At 38.0% G+C, this 24048-nt stretch overlaps 1 protein-coding gene across 1 annotated transcript in view; it reads left to right on the top strand.

Annotated features, from left to right (window-relative positions):
- Nucleotides 1-24048, top strand: part of GRID2 (glutamate ionotropic receptor delta type subunit 2) — a 728283-nt gene that overhangs the window by 464061 nt on the left and 240174 nt on the right. Inside the window, exon 5 of the mRNA XM_035541219.2 lies at nucleotides 21873-21926. Within this exon, the coding sequence (XP_035397112.2) occupies nucleotides 21873-21926 (54 nt within the window). The remainder of the gene's footprint in view (nucleotides 1-21872; nucleotides 21927-24048) is intronic.

Here is a 24048-nt window from a genome sequence, read left to right as displayed (position 1 = left end):
GAGACTGGAGGGAGAGCATCACTGCAGTGACTGAGGGCATCCTAGAGGCTAGTAGTCATCCTTGTAAATACAGAATTATGTATTTTCCTATTTGTCACTGTGGATTATCTAACAACTTTTTTTTTTTTTTTTAATAGCAAACTTGTGGTAATTATTATGTGCAAGTAGATAATATGGGAGAAGTCAGTCCTCCACCCTCTTAGTTGGTCAGTATCACTGATGCCCCATATCTTGCTTTGTTATGACTTGCTGCTTTCTTTGCTCCTCCTTGTGTTTTCACATTTGATTTTGTTAGGCTATCTGAGAGGGTGGGGGATTTGGTTATTTTGCGGGTGTACTGGCTGCACATCCAATGTTTTCTGATTGCTTGGTTGTTTGAAAGTTTAGATGTTTTGTATGTGCAAATGCAAATGTATGTATTCTTGCATACCGTTATGGAACTATCTAAGTATATATTTCATACTAGCTCACTTCTCATTTTGAAAGTAGTTTTATTTAAGTTGCCCTTTGAAAGTTTCTGTGTGAAAATCTCGGCATTGCTATCATTTGTTGATTCAAGCTGTGGGGAATTATTCCCTTAGGTGTTATGGACTTTAATTTTGGCTCAATGTAGTTTAAAATGAAAGTGCAGCATGCTGGTTGGAGCAAGCAAGAGTGGGGCTTAGCAGTAGATAGTCTTGTGATTCTAAAAGAGCAAGCAGGCCAAGGCAAAGGTCATTATCTGTAATTAATAGGATTTAATTATAGGCTTTGTGCTGAAGTGGGATGTCTGTCTGTGTTCTCTTCTTATTTTTCCATTCCTCTAACCTTTTTTTCAGTATTTTTCTTCATAAAACATTCAAATTGTCAGAAAGGTGAAAGAAACATCAAACATCTCCCCTCCCCCCAGTCATATATCCTCATATGCAGGTTAACCAAATGAAGTGAGAATTCAGTGGGGCTCTGGAGTGTGTATAGGATTCTGTAAGTGTAACTTCTTTTGGTTCAAGGACCTGAAGAGGTTTCTGAATAGAAGGATATACAGATACACATAAGATTTTTACTTCTTGCATTTTAATAGTTCTTCATTTTGTCAGTTCATTTGCTTTCTTTTGGCTTCCCTACATTTCTGCTGCAGGTATACTACAGAAAATAGATTGTTTAGCATAAAATGCATCTGTATGTACATAAATGCAAAGCTATTCAGCAAAATTCAAACAGTTTTGCAGGATGCATATACATACTATCTATGAGTGAAATAATCCATTTCTGACAATGTATTCACATGCTTTCATTAGCAAATATAACTAGCATTAAAATGTTTGTATTTAGTTGGGATAATTTAGGTACTTCCCTGTAGCCTGATGTTTTTGGAGTGCTGTCTGATACTGGTACTTCAGAAGTTCTCAGAGCATCTGAAATTGAAGCCTGCATTGTGAGTTCAGCAGTATACATGATACCATGCTGGAATACTCGGAGAATTCTGAGAATTATTGTGGTGAGAGGAAACATAGAAATAAAGGTCTGTTTTCTCTGATTGTTCAGAGGGTTTTCCAGTATGCGGTAATAGAGGATAAATCACAAAGAGTTCCAAAATTTGGAGAAAATAAGCACAGAGAGTATGTCCAGCCAGTTAGTTACATGAAAGCATCTTGCTTGTTGCAATTATTTGTTTTGCTATGAATAGCGAGCACTACAGATTTTGAAGGCAATAAATTTGTGAAAAGAACTGCAATAAAACATTTTGTTATGAGAAATGTTAATTGTTTGTTGGAATCATTAGAGAGTTGTGGGGAAGTAATAACAAAGGAAGAAATAAATCAAAAACTGTCTTATAGAAAAAGTTAATGATTTAACCACCAGGAATATGTACAGTGGCTTAGTCTCAGCTAAATGTGTCTGCAAGTCATTTCAGATTTGAAATTAAAACTTTCTCAATAAGTTATTCATAGCTGAGTTGTAGATCCAGTGGTAAAATTTCATGCTTTCTCTAAATTAAAAGGAAAAACTGTCTTATTAATCAGAGTGAAATGAGGCTAGCCACTATGGTTAATGTGCTAATACAGTGTTTAAAAAGAAAAAAAAAAAAAGAATTAATTTGTGCTATGATAAATGTTAATTTGAAAGCAAGACAGATTATACCAGTTCCATAATTAACTGTAAATGCTTCACCCCAAGGACTTTGTTTAGAGCAGTAACTGATTGAATAGAAAGGATTGAATAACTGTGACTAAATCAACAGGTCTTAAGCAGCTTATGCCCAAACTTCTGTTCAACCTTTCTCTCCCAAGCATTGCCATGGTACACCAGCAAATAATGTCCTCAAGAGAAGGCGTGTTCTTGATTTGCTTTGTGGGTTCTAAACTGGTGTACTGATACTGCTCTGTGTTCTGATGTGCAGCCCCATGCAATCAGTGAGCTAAAGAGTTTGCTTCTTGAATTCAAAGTTCACATCCAACTTCAAATCTAATGGAAAAATGGTTCACAGTGAAAACTGTATTCCATCTGGGGGCTTAATCTCAGGTTAATTGTGGTCACTGTAGGATAACTGACTTTTTCACTGTAGCGCTACTCATGCTCTGGTTTAAATATGTTTGAATTATTTAGGTTTTGGGGTGTTTTTTTTGTACCACCATGTCTCTCAGTGCATTGCACTGTGGACATTTGGTGCCTTCAGTACAAAGCTTGATAAACTATGAAAAAAGACAAACCTAATTAAATGAGAGGTAACCACATGAACGTGTGTATGCCTGGGATGGATTTTTATTTATTAAAATAAGCTAGTTAGAGGCTAACTTTTCTTGGTTATATGTTTTATCTGCCTTGAATTGTAAAGCTACACTTTCCTCGTAGTCCCCTCTGTCCTGTCATTTGCATTGGTGTTCTGTGAGGAAACACAGTAACATAGGAAAGATGAGTTGCTCTGCATCTAAGTCTGGAAAATATCAGTATCACAAGAGCTGGAGTGCATCAGAGCTCTAAACTGAAACTGTTATTTTTCAGAAATATTTGGAATAGCCCAAGCATCTCTATATAGAATCATAGAATATCCTGAGTTGGAAGGGACCCATGAGGATCATCAAGTGCCACTCCTGGCTCCACTCAGAACCATGCAAAAATCAAACCACATGTCTGAGTGTTGTCCAAACGCCTCTTGAACCTCCAGCAGGCTTGATGCTGTGCCCACTGCCCTGGGGAGCCTGTTCCAGTGCCCGAGCACCCTCTCGGTGAAGAACATTTTCCTAATATCCAGCCTTAACCTCCCCTGACACAGCTCCATGCCGTTATTTTATGATTGTTTTCAGACACATTCTCTTCATTCTCATGAGTAAGTTCTGCTTCTGCCCTAGTAAATCTGTAATGTCATCACGTTACCCTGGGAATGAAGTGAGAGCACTGGCATGTTGCAGCAGTTGGCTGAAAAGAGTCAGCTTCTGCTGTATGAGACAGCACCACGGTTCCTGGGTCTGTAGATACAGATTTGTTCCTACCCTTAAGAGTGAGGCAGCAAGTAGACCTTTAGGGGTATTTCCTTTGCACCTACTTTCCACTATATGTGTATTTATATATATATATTCAAAATCTTGTTTCATCTTAACTATGTATATTAAAATCTGGGAATCTAAGCACTTCAAGTATACATTGGCAGAGTTCTGCTGACTTAACTCTCTTTTTAGGGACTGTTTGGGTGATGTAACATTAGTTTATCAGACCTATTTTACAGCATGGTACATATTTTACACAAGAGAAGTCTCTTGTGTAACTGAACATTACACAGCATATTTCCAGGTTATGTATGGACTGAATCATTTTATACATTTTATATTGGCTTCACCATCTCACTAGCCAACATAGATCCTTCATTTCTGAGCTTTGGATGTGGTCATAAATAATTCACATATAATACTATAATCTCCTTTTACTAGGCTTTTCTGTGCTGTCATGGAAACAACGTAATTTGTTTTAGTTTGAATAAAAGCTTCATAAAATCATCTTTATAAGGGATATAATTTGGTGCCAAATTTAATGTGACCATATTATCTGTTTTCTGTTGTTTTATATACCATCATTTTGAGAAAAGAGGAAGGCAGAGGGCTGAAAAAGAAGGTGCAGACTTTGAAAGATTTGTGTCCCCTTCCTGAGACTGAAGCACAATAGAAAGGGAGCCAAGTTGTATAAATTGCAAAAGGCTCTTCTCTGTCTGAGGTTCTTTGTTGTCTGAGGCTCAGTGCTTTTCTATTCAATATTCACAGCATTTCCTTGTTGCTTCCTTCCCTTTAGGAAGGTGTCATTTTTGCTTTATTTTATAGGTTACTTTTCAAAAATCAGGTATACTGTTCTGGATGTATTCTTTTGTATCTGCAGTTAGCAGCACTCATAGTAGCTTCTGAGTAATAATATTTCAATAGTGCATATACAGAACATGTATAGGGTTTATTAGAAAGTAATTTTAATCCAAATGTAGTGTGATGACTCTGTGCTCATTTTCTTTCTTGTCCTTTTCCTTATGGTTTCTTTCAACTTTACTCCATGCTTATACTTCCAAGGTAGTAAAACTCCAGTTAAATAATGTGCTTGAGATGATGAAGAAAGCTTCGCAGACTAAAATACAGAAAAATCCATGAAGATTGCATCAATGTTGTTCACTTTATTATCTGATTTAATACCTCTAGGTGCATTCATGCTCGTATCAACTCAGGCTCTAACGTAGACAGGCCACAGGGCAGTGTTCAGTCACTATTAATAAGGTTTGAACGCTGGTTAAGTGCTTGCTTGCACTCACCCGCTCAGCTGCAACCGTGCTGGGAAACTGGATGTTACCTTCACTGGCGTGAATATAGCTGAGAATGTTCCTGCTTTGCTAGTGTAGCTGATGGACAATACCTTCTTTCCTGCTTTCCAAATCTGGAGACTGATTTCAGAAAATTCAGTCACTTTTTTACCTCCTCATCATTATCATTTATTTGTAGTAATGTGTTCTCCAGCTGAGTCAAGGACCAGAATCCCGTTGAGAACAAAATTGTATTAAAGCCAAACGAAAACAATTTCGTGTTGTGTTATGGTCCACATAACCGCTTTAGCATGTTTCACAACTGTCCCTTTCAACATTATGTACCCCTGGAAGGAAGGTGCATCAGTGCATCCTCCTCTTTTCCATTTATTTGTGCCTTGCTTACTAAGGGGATAATGTGACAGAACCTGAAGTAAGCAGAGGGGAACCAACACCCATACTTACAGCCTTTTGAGTGTCTCAGTATTGAATTGCAACAGCTGTGAGTGGTGTAAAGCCCAAGCTCCATGCCCCAAGGTGAAAGAGTACCTGCTAATAGAATCATAGAACCATTAGGGTTGGAAAAGGCCTCCAAGATCATCTGGTCCAACCATCACCCTACTACCAATGTCACCCACTAATCCATGTCCCTAAGCATCACTCCCAACCTTTCCTTGAACACTCCCAGGGGTGGTGACTCCACCACCTCCCTGGACAACCCATTCCAATGCCTGACTGCTCTTTCTGAGAAGAAATGTCTCCTCATTTCCAACCCAAACCTCCCCTGGCACAACTTGAGGCCATTGCCTCTAGTCCTCAGACAGAGCAAAGCCCCAAAGACTTCCAAACAAAGGTGGCAGTCCATGCACTTTTTTCAGCTAGGTGATGCCAAGTGCATTTGTGCTTTAGATGCCTGTTAGACAAGTGAACTACAGGTGTTCATGGCTATGGGAAGCCTTGGTGTGTGTGTAAGGATGGACTACATGTGGTGAAGTAGATCCTGGAGGTAAAGAAATGCATGCTGCTACCAAAAACTGATTTTGTGCTTACAGCATGAAATGTTTTAAGATAAGAACACTTATTTAAGTTGCGCTAGGTAAAGCAGTATGACTTTTCATTCCTTTCATTCTAACCTGCTCATACTGAACCAAAGCAGGAGTTCTTGTCATGATACCTCTAATCCTAGCTACTCTCAGATAAAATTTGATTTTGGGGTTGGAAGGTATGTATTTAAGTCAATTTTTTTGTTGCATTTGTTCTCAAAGTAAAGGCAAAAATTATAGTCCTCTCTTTAAAATGTCAAAGTATAATCATAAGAAGAGTGATAATTTCTTGCCAGAGAAGGTATCTCATTAGTTTCAGTTATTGCTCAGTCATGTGCTAGGGTGCCATTGTTAGACATCATACAAGCATAGAACAAAAAAAAAAAAAAAAAAAAAAAAAAAAGTCTTTTATTGCCATAAATAATAATAAAAAGAAGTAATCTATGGGTTATTGAAACATATTGTGGAAGATTCATATTTTGACAGAAATATGGCACTGCTCTGCTTTTATCTTTTGCTCAGAAGGGAGTGAAATAGATATACAATAAGAAATTTTGATTGCCTCTTTTCATTTTGGAGACATGTTATGGCATGCAGAGGGTCATGGGTCAAAGTTTGAATTGTTTCTGCTAGAGGGAATTTTCTATGAGGTTTGTGAGGAAAATGTCCCCTCAAAGATACAAGCATCTTCAATTTGGGAAAGCAACCATGAATGATGGTTGCTCCAAGATCCTAGAAAATGCCTGGATTAAGTAAATTTAGGGACTGGAGTATAAATATTGTAAAGGACATCTTCACATGTGCAAAGACGCATTCCTGACCTCTGTCAAAAAGCTGAACATTAATGTATAGGAAAAGACATGGTAGATGAAACCAAGAAGACTAAATGTGTGGTGAATGAATATGTGTATACATGAGTTGTGTGTCATAAGACAAGATAAGAGGAAAATAAGCTTATTTTGTTTAGTAGGCGCAATGCTATGTTTACAGATGGCTGTATTTTGTAGCCATTATAACAAGCGTCAGACATTGCAATAATGAAGCTTTCTGATATATGTTTCCAGGATGCCAGTGCAGAAAATGATCTTTAACTTCTCATGCATACTTAGAATTTTTGTCTTTCATGAGCTTTAGTGCATATCCATCTCTCACGAACTTTAATCCATATTTATTTAAAGTCCCTTCCTTTCCCTTCTCCAAGTTTCTAGCTGATCATAAAAGAAATTTTCCTTTATTTTTTTCTCTTTTATTTTTTTATAATTCTCTTGATTTCTGTAGTGAAATGCTTAGTGTGTGCATAAGAAACTACCATAAAAAGATGGGTTATGGAAGGCAATGCCAATCAAAGTGACGAGCAGTAGGAGTAAATGTGTCAGTTTCCCTGGCTGCTCTTGCTCTGATGGCCGAGGAGAAGGTGACCTCTTGCTCAGTAGGAGGGCAGCAGTCAGAAAAGCTGAAAAAAAACGGGGTAAATACTTAGAATATATAAATAAATAAATAATTATGAAATACCAGTTAAGGCTCTCCAGGTGCAGCCTTTCCTGTGCTTCTGAAATCAGACAGGATATGTTTCTTTTCATCTTGATGGTGCTTCAGTGGTGGAGATCAAACGTGGTGTTGGCAGATGAGAGAGCATCAGAACTCCAGGCAGACATCCAGGGCTGACAGGGACATACGTGCCCATCAGCAGATTAGGCACTGCCATACATTGGGAATGGTCAGCCTGAAGAAGAGAAGGCTCCAGGGAGACCTCATTACAGCCTTTCAGTGCTTAAAGGGGGCCTATAAAAAAGATGGAGAACAACTTTTTACTTGGACAGATAATGACAGGACATGGGGGAATGGTTTTAAATTAAAAGAGGGGAGATTTAGATTAGATGTTTGGAGGAAATTCTTCACTCACAGGGTGGTGAGGCAGTGGGACAGGTTGCCCAGAGAAGCTGTGGGTGCCCCATCCCTGGAAGTGTTCAAGACCAGGCTGGATGGGGCTTTGGGCAACCTGATCTGGTGGGAGGTGTCCCTGCCCATGGGGGTTGGAACTGGGTGGTCTTTAAAGTCCCTTCCAATCCAAGCCATTCTGTGATTCTGTGATATATAAAACACTTGGATGAAATAGTGTGCTCCTAAATGAGGTTATGGAAATGTTTTCAGCACAGTTAGAGAGCAGTGTCTGGGCATTTATGCTTAATTGCATGGCAGATGTGCATCCCATTCCACTGATCTCTGTCTCTTGTTGCTCACAGGTGAGGTTCCTGGATAGGGAAGGGTTTTCCCCATTCCTGTCCTTGACTTAGCTTCAGGAAATGGCTCAGGCAGTCACCTGACACATTTGACAAATCTCTACTGTGCTGTGCCAGCCTGTCTGCCTGGGATGTGTTGGGATGTAATTAGACTTGAGGTGGGCCATAATTATGCTCACACATTCAGAGTTTTGCTTAGGTCAACAGCAAGTTTCTCTGTAATTTATTTCTTCATGACAGATGTGTAGTTTTCCCACATCCTGCACAATAGACCAAATAATGACCTTCCAAAATTGTTGTGATTTCTTTCTTTCTGCCTTTCCTTTTCTTTCTTTCTATTTTTTTATCTGGCTTAGCTTTTGTTGTGGTTTAACCAGGCAGGCAGCTAAGCACCACACAACCATTTGCTCATTGCCTCCCCCCTCCACTAATGGGGAAGTAATCAGGAAAAAAATAGTAAAAGCTCATGGGTTAAGATAAAGACAGTTTAATAGGATGCAAAAGGAATGGAAAATAATAATAATAATAACAATAATAATAAAAATATACAAAGCAAGTGATGCACAGTGCAATTGCTCACCACCTGCTGACTAATGCCCATCCCATCCCTAAGCAGCTGCCCCATGTGCAGCCAACTGCCCTATATTTACTATCCAGCATGACACCACATGGTATGGATTCTCCCTTTGGCCAGTTTGGGTCAGCTGTCCTGGTGCTGTCCCCTCCCAGCTCCTGTTGCACCCCCAGCCTGCCCGCTGGCAGGATGGTGTGAGAAGCTGAAAAGTCCTTGGCTTAGTGTCAGCGCTGCTCTGCAACAATTAAAACATCAGTGTGATATCAACATTGTTCTCATCCTAAATCCAAAACACAGCACTATGCCAGCTAATTAGAAGAAATTAAACTCTATCCCAGCTGAAACCAGGGCAGCTTTCTACTCTGTCTGTATATTTGGAGACTCACAAAGAACTCATGACGTACTTACTCCCAGCTGAAAATACAACCTTATAGCCAACTTGTTTTCCCTATCAATCAGTCTGGAGAGAATAGCGCTCTATCTTGTTGATCATTCTTGTGTAAAGCTCATGTATCACTTCAAGGATTGTCTGGCTATTGGTTCTGTCAGTTTGCTTCCATCACCATCCAAAAGTAAAGACCATGTGCACATAATATTAATAGTTGGAAGAGGAGATATATATCACAGATCTGGTTCACGTTAGTCAAAAAGGATGATTGAAAGAATGCTATGAAAATGCAGTGCTTAAAGGTAAAAAGATGTTTGACAGTACCTAAGGGAGAGAGAAATGTGATTCTGGAAAAATTATGACAGTCTGTATGATGTGCCTTCCATAATTTACATCAGGGATCTGGACCTGTAGTCTCTTATATGGATGAGTTATTTTTCTCACGTGAGTAATTTCGACTGAGTAATTATATTGAGGAACTGTTACCATGAGTCAAGATACTGATGTTTATCAGTCTAAACTCAAAAAAAAAAACAATTAAAAATTATGCCATTAGCTTCTTTTTCATGAAGAAATACAGTTGGAATCCAGGTTTAGACTGATATGATCTTTAATGCTTCTTTTTGCAAAAGTGTTTGTCTTCCTGTTTCTTCATAGCTCCTTTTACTAAGGCTATCACCTCTTTCATGAATGCTGTTAAAATGCAGAACCAGTTTTCTTTTTAATAATGTGCATGTTGGGGTGGTTTTTGTTGTTGTTGTTTTTTGTTTGTTTTTGTGTTTGTTGTTTTGTTTTGTTTTTTCCTTTTCTGGAATGCTCGAATCGTCATAAAGTTCTCCTACTCTTTTCACTTTTCTCCATCAAATCTTTCCAATTTATTTTTAAAAGATGATAGCAGGGATCTAATTTAAGCTTCTTTGTTCAGTAGGCGAAAACAAATGAGCAACTATTCCACAATGAAAATTCCTGAGAAATAATTCTTATCGCCTTTATCCCTGTAAATTATTAAAGAACTGCACAGAATAGCACAAATTACAATTTCTTTAAGTGTGTTATGATGTGGTTTTTCTTAAAATCGCAACATTTACCTCTCCTATAAAGCCTTTGCATTCTGTTTTTAACACCTTAAAACAGAAGTTATTTGTAATACCTACCCATACTTGAGGGCTAGAAAGTTTCACCTGCTTGTGTGAATGAGCACTTGTTGTCTGGTTGTGCTGTTCAGTAGCTGGTTAAGTGTGATCTGATCTGTTAGCATCTGTCCTGTATTATTATTATCAGACATAACATTACATAGAATACTTTGTATTCACTTTGAACTTTATCTTGGTAACAACTTTCAATGAAATACCTGAATGATTTCATATCTAAGGTAAGCAGATGTAGCTTTGCAAATAGATTTCTGACCAGCACCCCACCTGCAGTGCTGCGTTCAGCCCTGGGGCCCCCAGCACAAGAAGAACATGGATCCATATACTGAGTTCAAAGGAGGGCTATGAGGATGATCAGAGGGCTGGAGCACCTCTCCTGTGAAGGCTAGATGAGAGAGCTGGGGTTGTGCAGCCTGGAGAAGAGAAGGCTCCAGGGAGACCTTATAGTGGCCTTCCAGTACCTAAAGGGGGCCTACAGGAGAGCTGGGGAGGGACTCTCTGTCAGGGAGTACAGTGGTAGGACAAGGGGGAATGAGTTTTAAACTAGAACAGGGTAGATTTACATTAGATATCAGGAAGAAATTCTTTACTATGAGGTTGGTGAGGCACTGGCACAGGCTGCCCAGAGAAGCTGTGGATGCCCCATCCATGGAGGTGTTCAAGGCCAGGCTGGATGGGGCTTTGGGCAACCTGGTCTGGTGGGAGGTGTCCCTGCCCATGACGGGGGGATGGAATTAGATGGTCTTTAAGGTCCCTTCCAACCCAAAACAGTCTACGATCCTATGAAAATTTAAAACCTTTATGAAATAAGGCTGCTGGTATTTTGATTCACACCTTTTTGAAGACTCATTGAGTCCTTATGCAGATCTTCTGGATTTGCAGAGGCTTTGGACCATTACTAAGAGTGATTGATATTGTTGCTGAGTCATCAAGCACAGAAACGAAAATGGCTGATGGTCTTCACATTTGATATTGCTGTTTGGTAGTCAGAATATTTTCAGTACATTTACAATAGATTTTATCTTGGTGCATATAGTGTTGGGAGGATTTTTTTGCAGGGAGCTTCAAGCCTGCAGCCAGTTAGAACTCTATTAAACTGCTCTTGATTCTTGAACTCCTATTACCAAAAAATAAATAAATAAAGAACTAAATAAATGCTTTCAGCCTGCTTACTTGGAGAGGAGCTGAATGCTAAGTTTGTGTGCAAGTCAAAAATGGGGGCTATCTCGCTTGAACCTTTGTTGCTGCTGTTCTCTACAGATATGTGAAATGACAGGAGAGGCACCTCCATAATGCTCAAGAGCAAAAAGAGATGATGGCTTTAGTGATATTTTGTCACTTGAGCAGTGACCTTCGTTAATAACACCTGTGATAGGAAAATGAAATACTTTCTGTTTCAGTAATGTCAAGCTGATGCTTGGCAACAAATGCTTTTAAGGCGGACAGTGAAGAAGAAAAAATGAGCAGCACCGTTACATTCTGTAGTACTAGATTTTTAATATTTCCCTTGCTACATAGGCAGACTGGATCTTGAGTTTACTAACAGATGTAAAAGGAGCTGAAAACACATTTCCGTATCACTAAAAAAATACATAACATGTTGCCAACATAATCAGGGCTGGATTTTCAAGGCATTCAATTTACATTTAAAAAGCTGAATAGAATGGGCAAGTTTTCAAAAGCAGTCAGCATCCTGAGGAAAATCTGGCTAACTTATGGATGCTGAGCAATTCAGAAGGACTGGCCCTAAAATAGTCCCTTAACACTCCAGGAAAAAGAAGATGGATTGAGCCTTGCATTTTCAGTTTGTTGATATGAATTTGATCTATGTTTACTAATTTTCCTACTTAAATGCTTTTTAAACCTCTAAACACAACAGCACCCACACCTAGCAAAAGAGAGCAGAAGAATGATGTCAAATGGACTGTTTTAAATTTAATCAGTATTTTATTTCCCTTCGGTTGGTGGAACTGGGAGTGGACAGGAAGCTTTTCTCATTGAAGTTGGCTGCTACTAAGAGAATTGGTATTTTGTCTGTGGGTTTTTCATTTTTTTTGCTTTTAAACAGTGACAAACTAAAAGCATTTTCTCATATTACCAAAAAGCTTTCCGAATCAGTGACCCTGCTTCTTGTATTGCTGTTCATTGCTTCCCTCTTCCTCAACTCGCGGTTTTCAGCCTCTTTCTGACAGTGGTTTCCATCCTAATTATCAATTCTTCTTCTCATTAAACTGGTGTAAAGCAAGAGTAATTGTAGTACAATATGTAGAATTACTCAGGTGTAAAATCAGGTATGGATGAGAAGGGAGAGGTTATTTAAAAACACCACCCTTACATGATTCCTTTACAAGTTTTATTTGAATCAATGTCCTTTTCTTGAGTGCAGTCAACCCAACTAATGCACGCTGGGAAGGAGACGTACAAATGTACTTTTCTTCCGTTTTAACTGTTCACTGCCTTACTAAAGTGGTAAAAGTTAGTCATGGTGCACAATTAGACATATTATGAATATACCTCCATGCTGGAGACAAATTTAAAGAGAGAGCAAATGTGAATTTACATATTTATATGAGCTACCAAAAGAGCACATATTGAAATTATGACATATATCATTTTGTCATCTGCATTGTCTCCTGCTGCATCCAAAACTCTCTTCACTAGCTGCCTCGTTACCTAAAGCATACATTAAGAATGACCCATCATCAAACTTGACAGTTCTTTTTCCTCTACTAGTGAAAGCCTAGAGCTAATGGTTATTTGCTTGAGCTTCTCTTGGCAGATTAACAGGTTGAAAAGCTTCTTCATATCCACAAGTTTTGACATGAACAAAAATGTCAACATCAGCAAGGCAATTATTTTCCCTCTATTGGAGGACATGTCAACAGCCTTCAGTCTGGAGATGGGTTGTTCAAAGGGTAGCTCTTGCATGTCTTTGGGTGTGAAAGGTGGTGAGGTGTTAAAAAGCAAACAACGTTTGTGAGAAATGTTACCACCTTTTAATCTACGCAAAGGAGGAAATTTTGAGATTTCAGCACAGATTTAGACTTCTTATGTTTGATTCTTCACTTTCAAATGTCATGGCAACCAGCTTAATTCATAGCTCATGTTCAACTCAGATACTCAAGTTTTTTGCTAACTTTCTAACTTCCAAAGTGATTTCATCTTAAAAAAAATAAATAAATAAGAGGAACAGTTGAGGAGCAGAGATCTTTAAGCAAAGTACTACTACTATGAAAAATCTCCAGTTACATGTTGAAAAGATTCCAGTAAATTCTTAAGAAAAAGTAGCATAGGCAATTGTACAACAGTAACAAATCTGAATTTACATGAGGGTTTGAATCTCGTTAGTTTGAAATATGCAGTTTCCAGGTGGGAGGTACATTATTGTTCACTGAGAATACTATTTTTCTACTTTTTAGTGTCTGTCTTTGAGTGCAAGTGGCGTGATGTTTTACTCATGGTTTTGAGTTCAAGCAGAGTAATTCAGAATGGAACTGTGCGGTTTTTGTTTTTTTTGCATATTTTACAGTGGATATTACAAGCACTTTTTATAATGATAATCAGAACATAAATCAAAACATAAATTTGGAAATAGCAAAACTGACTATAAGAATAAAATAATCCTTAAAATGAAAAATGTTTAAAATACAATAAGTATCACTTTAAAGCCTGTATTCTACAGGTTGACCTCAGAGGAGGATGCGTGGGTTTAGATTCCTATAAAATAAACACATTATTAGCTCTTCTCAATGATAAAGGAAATGAAAAAATTTAAATGACCATTTCTACCAGACAGAAGGCACTTTTAGTGTTCCCAGTGCAAGTCTATGGTCATATTCTCTGAAGTATTAATGCTGTGTTTATTTACAGTCTGGAACATTTAACTGTTGATTTGCTTTCTTATATGCCTTTAGTATGGGTCTGATTTCTCTACTTGAACAGTCTCCATCTCTTAAGATCTCCCCTATATCTTAAAATCTTAATACAAGAGAGGCGAAGTCTTCCCTGGAGCTTTACTTGCTTTAAATATAATAAAGATGTCAAGCGAAATCAATGTAAAACTAATTATTTAGTGGAATAACCCAATTTTATTTAGTTTGAAAGTATCATCTGTTGAAATAAATCTGGGAAACAAAAAGGAAAACTGATCAAGTGGTTCAACTGCTTCTTTCTTTTTCAAAGAAATGTGCTCCCATTAGACAAGCAAATTAAGATATGTCAGCCATCTCAGCTGTCCTTGGAAGGACACTGGAAGACTTCCTTTCCCCCCAAAGTGCTGTAGAAGCTTGCTTTTCAGTACTTGGTAACTAGATGATGAGTAGTCTAGGGAATTCGCTGTCAGGTTTCTCCCAGTGTATTCCATTTTGCTTAGAAGGAACCTGAAGGAACAAAATCCTAGGAAAGGATGTTGCTCCATACCAATAAAAATAATAAGTACCGTAATGTTTTTTTTTTTTTCCTCTCAAGTGTGGAAATGGTTAGGGATTAAAATTGGATTCCAAAAATATTGCCTTTGGTGAAGAGAGATTTTTATGAGCTTTAGTTTCTGGTGTGCAAGAATGAGCTTTACAAATCAGCAACTGATTTCCCTACTGAGAAGTTCAAAGGCTAAGACCAGAGACACAGAAAAGGTCTTACTGTGACACCAGCAGGAAGTAATGGTACGGATAGCATGATAAAATGGCAGTGGTTTAAGGATTTCCATGCTCAAGTCCTGCAGTGTTGAATTTGATGTAGTACACCTCTGTGCATTTACTTTTCCAGTCTTCAGCCTATCACCTACCTTTCTTTGTACTACCTGTACATCAGCGATGTAGTTGTCTTTTAGCTTTAACATTTTGGTTTGCATGCTACTGCCTGAGGAGCCATCTAGACTGCCCTAGGTGCCCAAACTGTTCAAACCACATTTCTTCAGTTAAAGGATATGCTGAGAAATGGCTTCTGAGTTCTTATATTTGTTTGGGGATTTTGCAGGGTGGGGGCTCCCTGTCTCATATACCTGTACAGGATAACATTTTTTAATCATATCTTAGGGATCAACAAATTCCTATGTTCCTAGGAGAGATGAAGACATGTATTTGCCTATAAAACAGCAGTGGTGACTCCAAGAAGCAGGTCTATGAAAAGACCAGACAAGAAGTCTAATGATATTGGACAAAAGCAATTTATCAGTCTTCCAGCTGGAAGAGTATAGTATAGATTACAAGACAGTGTAAATGGGGCATATTGTAGATAGAGGATGTTTGGAAGAGGTTAGCATGAGTTTGTCCCAGCTCAACTCTTGGGAAAACTGACTAAAAAATCACTTTCTAAATGATTTCAATACCAGTCAGTTCCAAAACAAGGGATTATGCAATGCCATCTGCTGGCTTCTGTGAAAAATCAAACAGAGAATGTGGTTTGCTTGGTGGCGGTCCAGCAGAAAGAGATTCTGCTCCTGGTGGGGCAGAAAATTAACATGAGGGCCAGCTCTAGTTGGAGACACTTCTTCAGCATTTTGAGAAATGAGTCATGACACCTCAGTGGCTACTTGTAGAGCAGTTCCAGCTGCAGCAAAGCTAAAATTGGAGGCTGGGAGCTGTTCCCTGTGTTTCAAACAGGAGACACTTGAGATGGCCAGATTCCGCATGGATCTTTCCATACATGCAGATGAATTTTGAAGATCCAGAATAGTTTTCCTTTGTGTCCTTCGCAAGGGTTCTTGTCTGTATCTGGTAGTTTTGGCTCATGTCTTTGGGCCATATCTTATAAGGAAGGAGACATGTAGAGAATTTTTAATTTCATTTTCCAGGAAACTGCATGCCCATTTTGTTGGGAAGCTATTTTGCTTTCTTGCTTGTTACTGTAAGAAATATTATCCTGAGAAGTAATGAGAATTATTATGAGAAAAGCTTGCATGCTGACAATACTGCTGCTTTATTTGCTTTGGATTGTCTCGCATTTAGCCCATTTGAAGGTTTGAGTATGAACAATAGAAATAGCTGTGATAAATTGTCAGGCTCTTCCAAAGATTCAGAAGTTCTGGAGTTACTGCCAATGACAGATGGTTTGTCCTTGCTCATCACTTGTCTTCTTGACAGCATTTTTCTACTCTATGCAAAATCTCCCTTGGTGTGCAGTTTAATTCTTTAGAAAAAGAAAATTATTTTCTGCTTCATCCATGTTCTTGCTCATCAATTCAATAGCACCCGTGTTTGACTAGGTGGAACACCTTCCTCATGAACCAGAAGTTTGATTTATTTTAAAAGGGTGTTAAGAAAACCGCTGGAGTTTGACATGAGCGCATTTCTGAAGTTACAAAGATGTTAAGAATGATCTTTTATATCTACTGCTGTGGATAGCACTCCATACTCGACAGGCTGTTTCGTTTGCTGCAGGATTTACGCAACTAATGACACAGTGTTTTCAAATACTCCAGTGTGAACTCTCAAGCTGAGCAGTGGTTGAGTGGGTAGAGAATGAATCTTCTTTTTAGTTTTTCCACAATTTCATATAGTCTGTTTCAGAACTGGCCTGCCCACATACTGCTTTAGCTCTTACAACTGGAGAATTATGTGATATGTCAGTAAATACTAGCAGCCTATAAATGAAAAAATGCTGAATGGCAAAAAATAGAAATTGTTCATTTAAGTTGTTGGCTCTATTGGCCATTTTCTGCTTGTTGCCTGATTTAGTTGGGTGAGACAGAACTGTGTGAGTTGCTTTGGCCATTGGGCTGCAAGGATGCAGCTCCCCAGTTCATACAGTTTATCTGCTTATGCACATTCCTGCAGTGAAGGCACTCAGCAGCACACTGGAAACGCCACCTCAACAGCACAAAATGTTTTATTTAGTATTGTTTTCATTGTGAACACCAGAAAGGCAGCCAGCCAGTTTCAAATATTTACCCTCTCAATAAATAGTCTGAACTACACAACAGTTGATACAGAATTGAGACGTTTCTGCTGCTTCTAGCTACTGCTAATATGATTCAACAGTTAATAAAGCAAAATATTGTCTTGCAGCCATGTTGAGTTAGGCCAAAGACTACTTCATTGTCTTATCTCTAAAAGCTTCCATAAATGAATGCCTAAAGAAGAGTAAGAATGGGATAACCATATACAGTACTGTGTCCTAATAGTCTCTCAGCTACCAGCTATGTTTAGGTTTAGAGAGCCTGCTGTGTTGAGTATAGCTTTGTGTGCCTAGTTAACCACAGCTGGATTCTTGCATGATTTCCCCTAGATAAGTATGAAAAAAGAATTTGTCAATATGTGTATGGTTTTATTCCTTTTCGGAAAGGGTTAGCTCCCTGCCATTTAATATCTGTGTAGGATTTTGTTGTTCTGCCATCATTATGAATGCACACCATAGTTTTTCCCAGTTTCATCTTAAGAGGTGAGCTATATAAACAATATGGTCACCTGCCTTCTGTCTCATATGGAAATTTCCAATCTGTCCCTTGCCTTTCCAGAGTGCACAGCACTTGCTTCTTGTCACAGAGCCAGCAGAACAAGCAGATGAATCTGAAACTTGCATCATATTCAAACAGTTGGGGTCTTAAGGTCCCTAGCTCCTACAAGCCCTCATCAAATTTTTTTATTGCTTCTAATATGCAGGATATCAGATTTCTTTTTCATTAATGCCCTTATGCCTTTGCAAGTGTTATTTTGTACATTCATTGTTCCCTGGCACAAAACACAAGTTCATGCCAGCTCATTTGATATGCATGCAGATGTGAATTTCAACAAGAAAAAGATTGTCACTCAGATAACAGATACATTTCAACTTTTTGAACATATTAGCTTCCACAGGAGTATGTAATGAAGTTGTTTAGAAGGTTTCTATGACTATGTTGTATGTGCTTTTTGGTTAGGATCAATTTTAGCAGAACCAGACAAGCTCTTTTTTTTTTTTTTAAACAGTAATGTTATTTGTTATCATCCCTTCCAAGTGAAGATGCAGTGGCTTTCTAAGTAAACAAAACAGCAAACTCAGTAGAAAGACAAGGGCATTATGGAACATTGTGTCATGACTGTAAAGACATGCCACTGTTTTGCTGACAGATAATTGGGGATAGGCTGTGTTGCTGCTAGCTTTAAATTTATTTTTTTTTTGACTGATTTAATGTATTCAAGTATTAATTCAAGTAATGTATTCAATGTATTCAATGTATTCAAGTATTCAGGAACTTGTAAACATATGCTTAATAACTGCTGATTGAGAGAATCTTCTGACAGATTATGCGTATGATTACTACTGGTGTTTGAAGAAAACTTCAGGATTGAACAACTTGTTTCAAGCTTCAAAACTGAAGGAAGGACACACATAGTATTGTATTTATTTTTCTGTAAAACAGTGGCTGTGCCTGTGCGTTCTCCTAACACACTGAAAAACTTCGAAAGCACAATAATTGTAAAATATCAGAAGGCTATTAACAATGGTAGTGATAATAGTGAAGTGCCCTGCAATTCATAAGGACATAGTCAGAATCTGCACTGCCCAACTTCAGAGTCGATTAAACAAAAAATATTGGCCATGCTGGGAGAAGAGAGGTGCTGAGAGGTGAGGGACTGAGACACAGCATCCTGATCCTGCTGAAATGGGCAGCTCTTCTGTGAGTGTTTTCAGGGTGACTTAGGATTCCATCAGTTAAGACCAGATGGACCAAGGACACAACGATGGTCCTGAAATGCCAGTTGAATGCTGGGTCCCAGTTTAGAGGTAAATCTGTATTTCATCAATATTATTATTAATAATAATAATATTTAGCAACTTTCTTGGGATATCATCAGTTGTATTTTTAAGCAATCACTTTCAAAATGAGAAGTTTTTGAATGGAAGCTTTGGGTGTATTGGCTAAGGAAAATGCCAAAAAGCAACTTGTGACAGACTGAAAGGAAAAGTGAATTCTTAAATCATGGGCTATTCATAGCCCATCTAAACTTAGAATATATTTGTTTGAGTGTCTCTGAGTACATTACAAGTTTGTCTCAGCTTGACGCAAGCTTTTTGAAAATGGATTTAATATTAAATAGATTCATGAATGCATAAACTTTAATGGATAAAACATGATCTTTCTGCTGAGGAGTTTCAACTTCAACTAAAAAAAACCTGATATATTTCATCTTATGCTTTGCAAGTTACAAATAAATCCGTCATGGTTAGCCTGAGATGTTTGAGTGAGACCAGTCAGAGTCAAGTTTAAGTGGTCTATGAGCTGTGTAGAATAAAAATTGTGACTTAAAACCCTACTCTGTTGTAAAGTCCTTATCTAATTGAAATTTGAGAGACTAGACAAAGTAGTCACACGTAACCAAATATTTTTTTAAAAAACTAAATGAACTGAAACTAAAGTTTTAATGTAAGGTAAAGTGCATTAAAATCTGATCAGCAGATGTTTCAGGCACAAAGAAGTGATCAACCCCACTTTCACTGTTAGTAAAAACTGAACTGAAAGTGTTAATATTCATTTTGTAGAAGATTCCTTCATTCTGAAGATTCAGTTGAGTGCAATTTTGAAGCAGAGCAAGAGCTGAGGAGTATTTTTTGGAACATAATCATTTTCATTTCCCTAACACCACTAGGAGCCTTGACTCTGAAGATCTCCCTCTGACAGGTTGTCTCAGAGCCACAGGAACCTTGGGAGACCTCGTCGTGAGCACAGTAGTCAGGGCAGAATAACTGTCCCTGGTGGGATGTCCTGAACCCAGAAGTTTGGAGGAATAAATTTGCCAGAGAAAGAAGAACCAGCAAAAAATGGCAGATTTTCAAACCTACTTATGTTTTTGGAAATTCTGCTTACTTTCCAGCATAAACACATGTAGATTGACTAGCAGGATTGTTTCTGTTTCAGTCAGGTGTTGATTTGTTTTGTCTCATGGTAAATTTAAATGATACTGCTTATGATGTAAATGGCATAAACTTTCTATAGTTTGGAACTTGGGAGTAAATGCTGCCTTGAGAACATTATGATTACTGTTGTGTCAGTTTTTAACTTTTCTGTCTTCCTGGGTGCATTTGTCTTCCAGCTGGTTTGATATGAGAGAGATGGTTACAAGCGATGCTCCAGCTCAAGCATCTGCTCAGGTCCTGTTGTCTTGCCCCCCATCTCCTACTCACTTTCCTTTTCCTTTCCATGTGCCATGTGCCTACTGTAGAAAATGTAAGAAAACATCAAAGGAACACGGCAAAATATGCTGTTGTCACCACAGAGAAAGAGCAACAAATCTAAATTTCAAGTAAAGCGAGGACCCTGATTCCTACTGCTAATAATACTGAAATTTTCTGGGAGCACATTAGCAGCCATGGCTTTCATTTTCCCTGATTTCTTAGTGGCACTCTGAGAGTTTCAAATAAGAGCTCCATTCATATACTGCTGCTCTTGCTTTTTTTCCCCAGTCTCTCTAGATCAGAATTTCCAATCTTGCCTGTCACTGTAGTAAATAAGTAGTGACCCCAATTCTAATGGTCTCTGAATTAATAATGAAGGTTAGCGGTATGGGGTCTTTTGCTGCTTTTAAGGTTTGTAGCCGGTTAAATTGTTCTCCTTTGGACATTGTACAGTATAAATTGTAATCATCCTGGGCAGCTACTATTAGTGGTAGTCATTGTTAAAAGGTAAACATGCCTGGTGTACAATGATCCAAGTAGCAACAGACCAGCACCAGTCATCTATTTAAACGTTATAACACTGCAAGTTCCAAGCCCTGTTTCTGTTTTTGTCTTTTTTTTTTTTTTTAGATTTTTCTAGATTTTAAAAGACTTTTAAGTATCCACTGGTTTTAAACTGTGAAACAAGATGGTGATTATACAAACAAAATTAGATTAACTTTGTTTTAAAACTATATCAGTGTCAATGCCAATTCAGTTTCATTTCGAGAAAAAAACATAAAGGCATCCAGCCTCTCCTATAGTTTTACTGGTCTTCATCCAATCAATGATTTCTTTCCTAGCTAATGAAGGAAGACCATTTGCATTTTTTTTCCTCTTTGCTTCCAGTGCAAAGGGGAATCGAATATGATTTGCCACAAAAGTGTAGTGAATTCAAGAAGGGAAATAACAGGGCTGAGTGAAAAATGAGTTAGGAAGTAAAATTTCAGGCCAGCATGGAGGCATCTCCTAGACTATTTTTCAGCAAAGGAAAGGACAGGATGCATGGGAGAAGGATTTGAGGCCCTTTGTGAACATAGCCAGGGACAGGCCATCGTTCATCATTCCAGTGACAGCACTCTTTCTCAAGAAAATTTTTTCCTCACCACTCCGCATTTCTGTAAGTGTTTCTGTAAGTGCAATTACTATAAGGATTGTTGGCTTTTATTTTTATATTTTTTTTCTCCAGCTCACAGGCTTCCAGGCTAGGTGTGCACTGGGAAGGCCTCAGAGGCAAGAGTACAAAAATCTGACATGAGTTGTCTGATATTCATTTTCAGCCTTCCTCTCTGTTGCTTCATCCCACCACACAATATTAAGGCAAAAACGATTTCATTTTCTCCTCAGTCAACATATTCTCTTCTGTGATGCTAGCAGTGAAATGTATTTTCCAACTTTAATTAGCAAGTCAAACAATAACACAAATGCTTCTGCAGAATTTTACTAAAGGTTTTCTATCCTCAGTTGAATAACAAAGGTCTTAAAGAGCATGTGCTTCGTTTTTTGTCATTTACAGAGAGCATCCATTTCATTTTTTATTTTTTTCTGGTTTTCATAAGCAAGATGACTGATAGCTGATTTGTTCTCTATTTCAGGTCGTGGAGACTAATTTGGTTGCTTTTGACTGTCACTGGATCATTATAAATGAGGTAACTGTCAAGTGAACATTGCTGTGAACTATGAACCCTGTTTTCAGGCTTACTGACAAATATTTATGCCGATCTTGCATTTGCCAACAGGAAGCAATAGCTACAACAAAGTTCAGGCTTGCTGAGAGGGTGGACATTTAATAGAAATAGAATGACAAGGTTTAGGATTTTGTTGTTTTGTCTTGACTATTTTAAAGAGAAGTCCTTGAATGCATAAATGAAAAATAATCTGAAAACCAAAAAAAAAAACTTTCCTACTGAATATCTTGAGCTTTCACTTTTGTCTTGACTTGAGCTGTCTGTTTTAAAGGATCTCCTTAAGATCTTTTTTCATGCAGAACAGATCTTTTCTACTGGAGTGCTTGTGTTTCATTCATATTTTAATTACTTATTAAAATATAAAAATAAAAATACCATCTTTCCCTTTCCTATAAGAATTTCCCTAAAATTCAATCATGTTTGGTACCCAAAACGTCAGTGGGAGGCTTTTTGGTAGACTTCTCAATCAGGTCATATGTCAATGTTCCTGAAGGAAAAGAAAAGAAGTTAAACTGAGATCCTATTTTTAAACTGTGAAATAGGTTCTTCCATGAACACTTGTCAGCTAAACTATGACAAGTCAGTGTGTAGTAGTTTTGCATATAAAACATTGAACAATGCAGTTGTTCGTAGATTTGAAGGCATTCAGATTTTTTTTATTTTTGTTTCTGAAAAGCAATTTAGGTCCAGAATGGCTGAGTTCCCGGAGGAGGTAACTCACCCCTAATGTGTAGATCATGCATCTCCTTGATGTTCTCAGAATAAAAGATTGCTTGGAGAAATTGCATGTGATTTCCAGATCTGCTCTCCAGATTTACTGTGCACTTCTGTTTTCCTATCTAGTTAATAGATTTTCATTAGTGCAGTGTGCTTAGTAGCAAGGTACTTAATATGAAGCTTTTTTTTCAAGGTTATAGTAAGGTATAGTGTGTTACAGTGAGATAGTACTTTGGCCAGTGGATTTCAAGCCAATTTTCTGTGGAGAAAATTATGCCTCATTAAGTGCTGGGTTCAGGAAAAATTATTTCTTTGCACCCTGTATTGCTCCTGACCAGTAATTTTGTTTGTTCTTCAGCACTGAACAGAGTGGGCCTTAGTGGTTGAGAACCCCACTCTAAACTACAGAAGGTCATGTGAACTGCACACAGATTTTATTTTTCCTGTCAGATTAAAGTAGAATTCACTTGCAGTGAAAGGTCTCTTCAGTGGGAGTGTTGATCTGTACTCTTCTGAGTTATTAGTTTTAAAAAAGACATGAGCCAAATCTAGATCAGTAGAAGTCAACCATTAAACTCAGTATCAAGAAATTCCTAGACAGGTTCCTAGACAGAGCCCAGAATAAGGTATTTGCTTTTTACATGCATCAGCTCCTCCACTCTCAAAATCAAAAATAAAACCAAGGATCCATTCCCAGCATGCATACTTTCTATATGTTTAGTATTCAGAAATTAGTGTCTGTATAGAAGAAATTTTGCTTTCTGAGAGTTATTTGCACCTTGTAGCAGATAAAACAGCAGAGCAATCAAAATGGTTACCACTCTAAACTGTCTTCTCTGCTCCAAAACTTGTCCTTTCAGCTGTGACTCCCACAGCTAGAAGAGCTGAGTGATGTATGCAAAGACACACGCATCATCCCTTCTTTGTTTTATAGTTTTGTAGGTAAAATGGGTGGAAGCTGAGATTAAGCTCATTCTCACAAGCTATGCTGCAAATCATAGTCATTAAAATCTTGTCTGTATCCCATTCAAAGCTGTCAGCTTTGACGAACGTGAACATGTTTAATGCCATGCAAAGTAAACTCTTCAGCTATCTTAGCTTCATCTGCTTCTGGACCTAAATCCATATCCCCACTTAAGTAATTTACTATCAAGCTCTGTTTGTTAACTCTGGGATTTAGACTTGATAATCCTTGTGCATCCCTTCCAACTCAGGATATTCTGTGATTTCAAAATGCTAATAATCTCAATATTTTGTGCATGTAAAGATCAGATTAGCAATAAGATTAGCTGGTGATATGGAAGAAATCATGTTTTGCTCTACTTTTCCTTTGGGTAAATGAAAACTATGTTCAAATCACTACATT

Source organism: Cygnus atratus, chromosome 4 (assembly GCF_013377495.2).
Source record: "Cygnus atratus isolate AKBS03 ecotype Queensland, Australia chromosome 4, CAtr_DNAZoo_HiC_assembly, whole genome shotgun sequence".
In the NCBI taxonomy this organism is placed as follows: domain Eukaryota; kingdom Metazoa; phylum Chordata; class Aves; order Anseriformes; family Anatidae; genus Cygnus; species Cygnus atratus.
The sequence above is the reverse complement of the archived record's forward strand: the minus strand, read 5'-3'. Positions and strand labels throughout refer to the sequence as shown.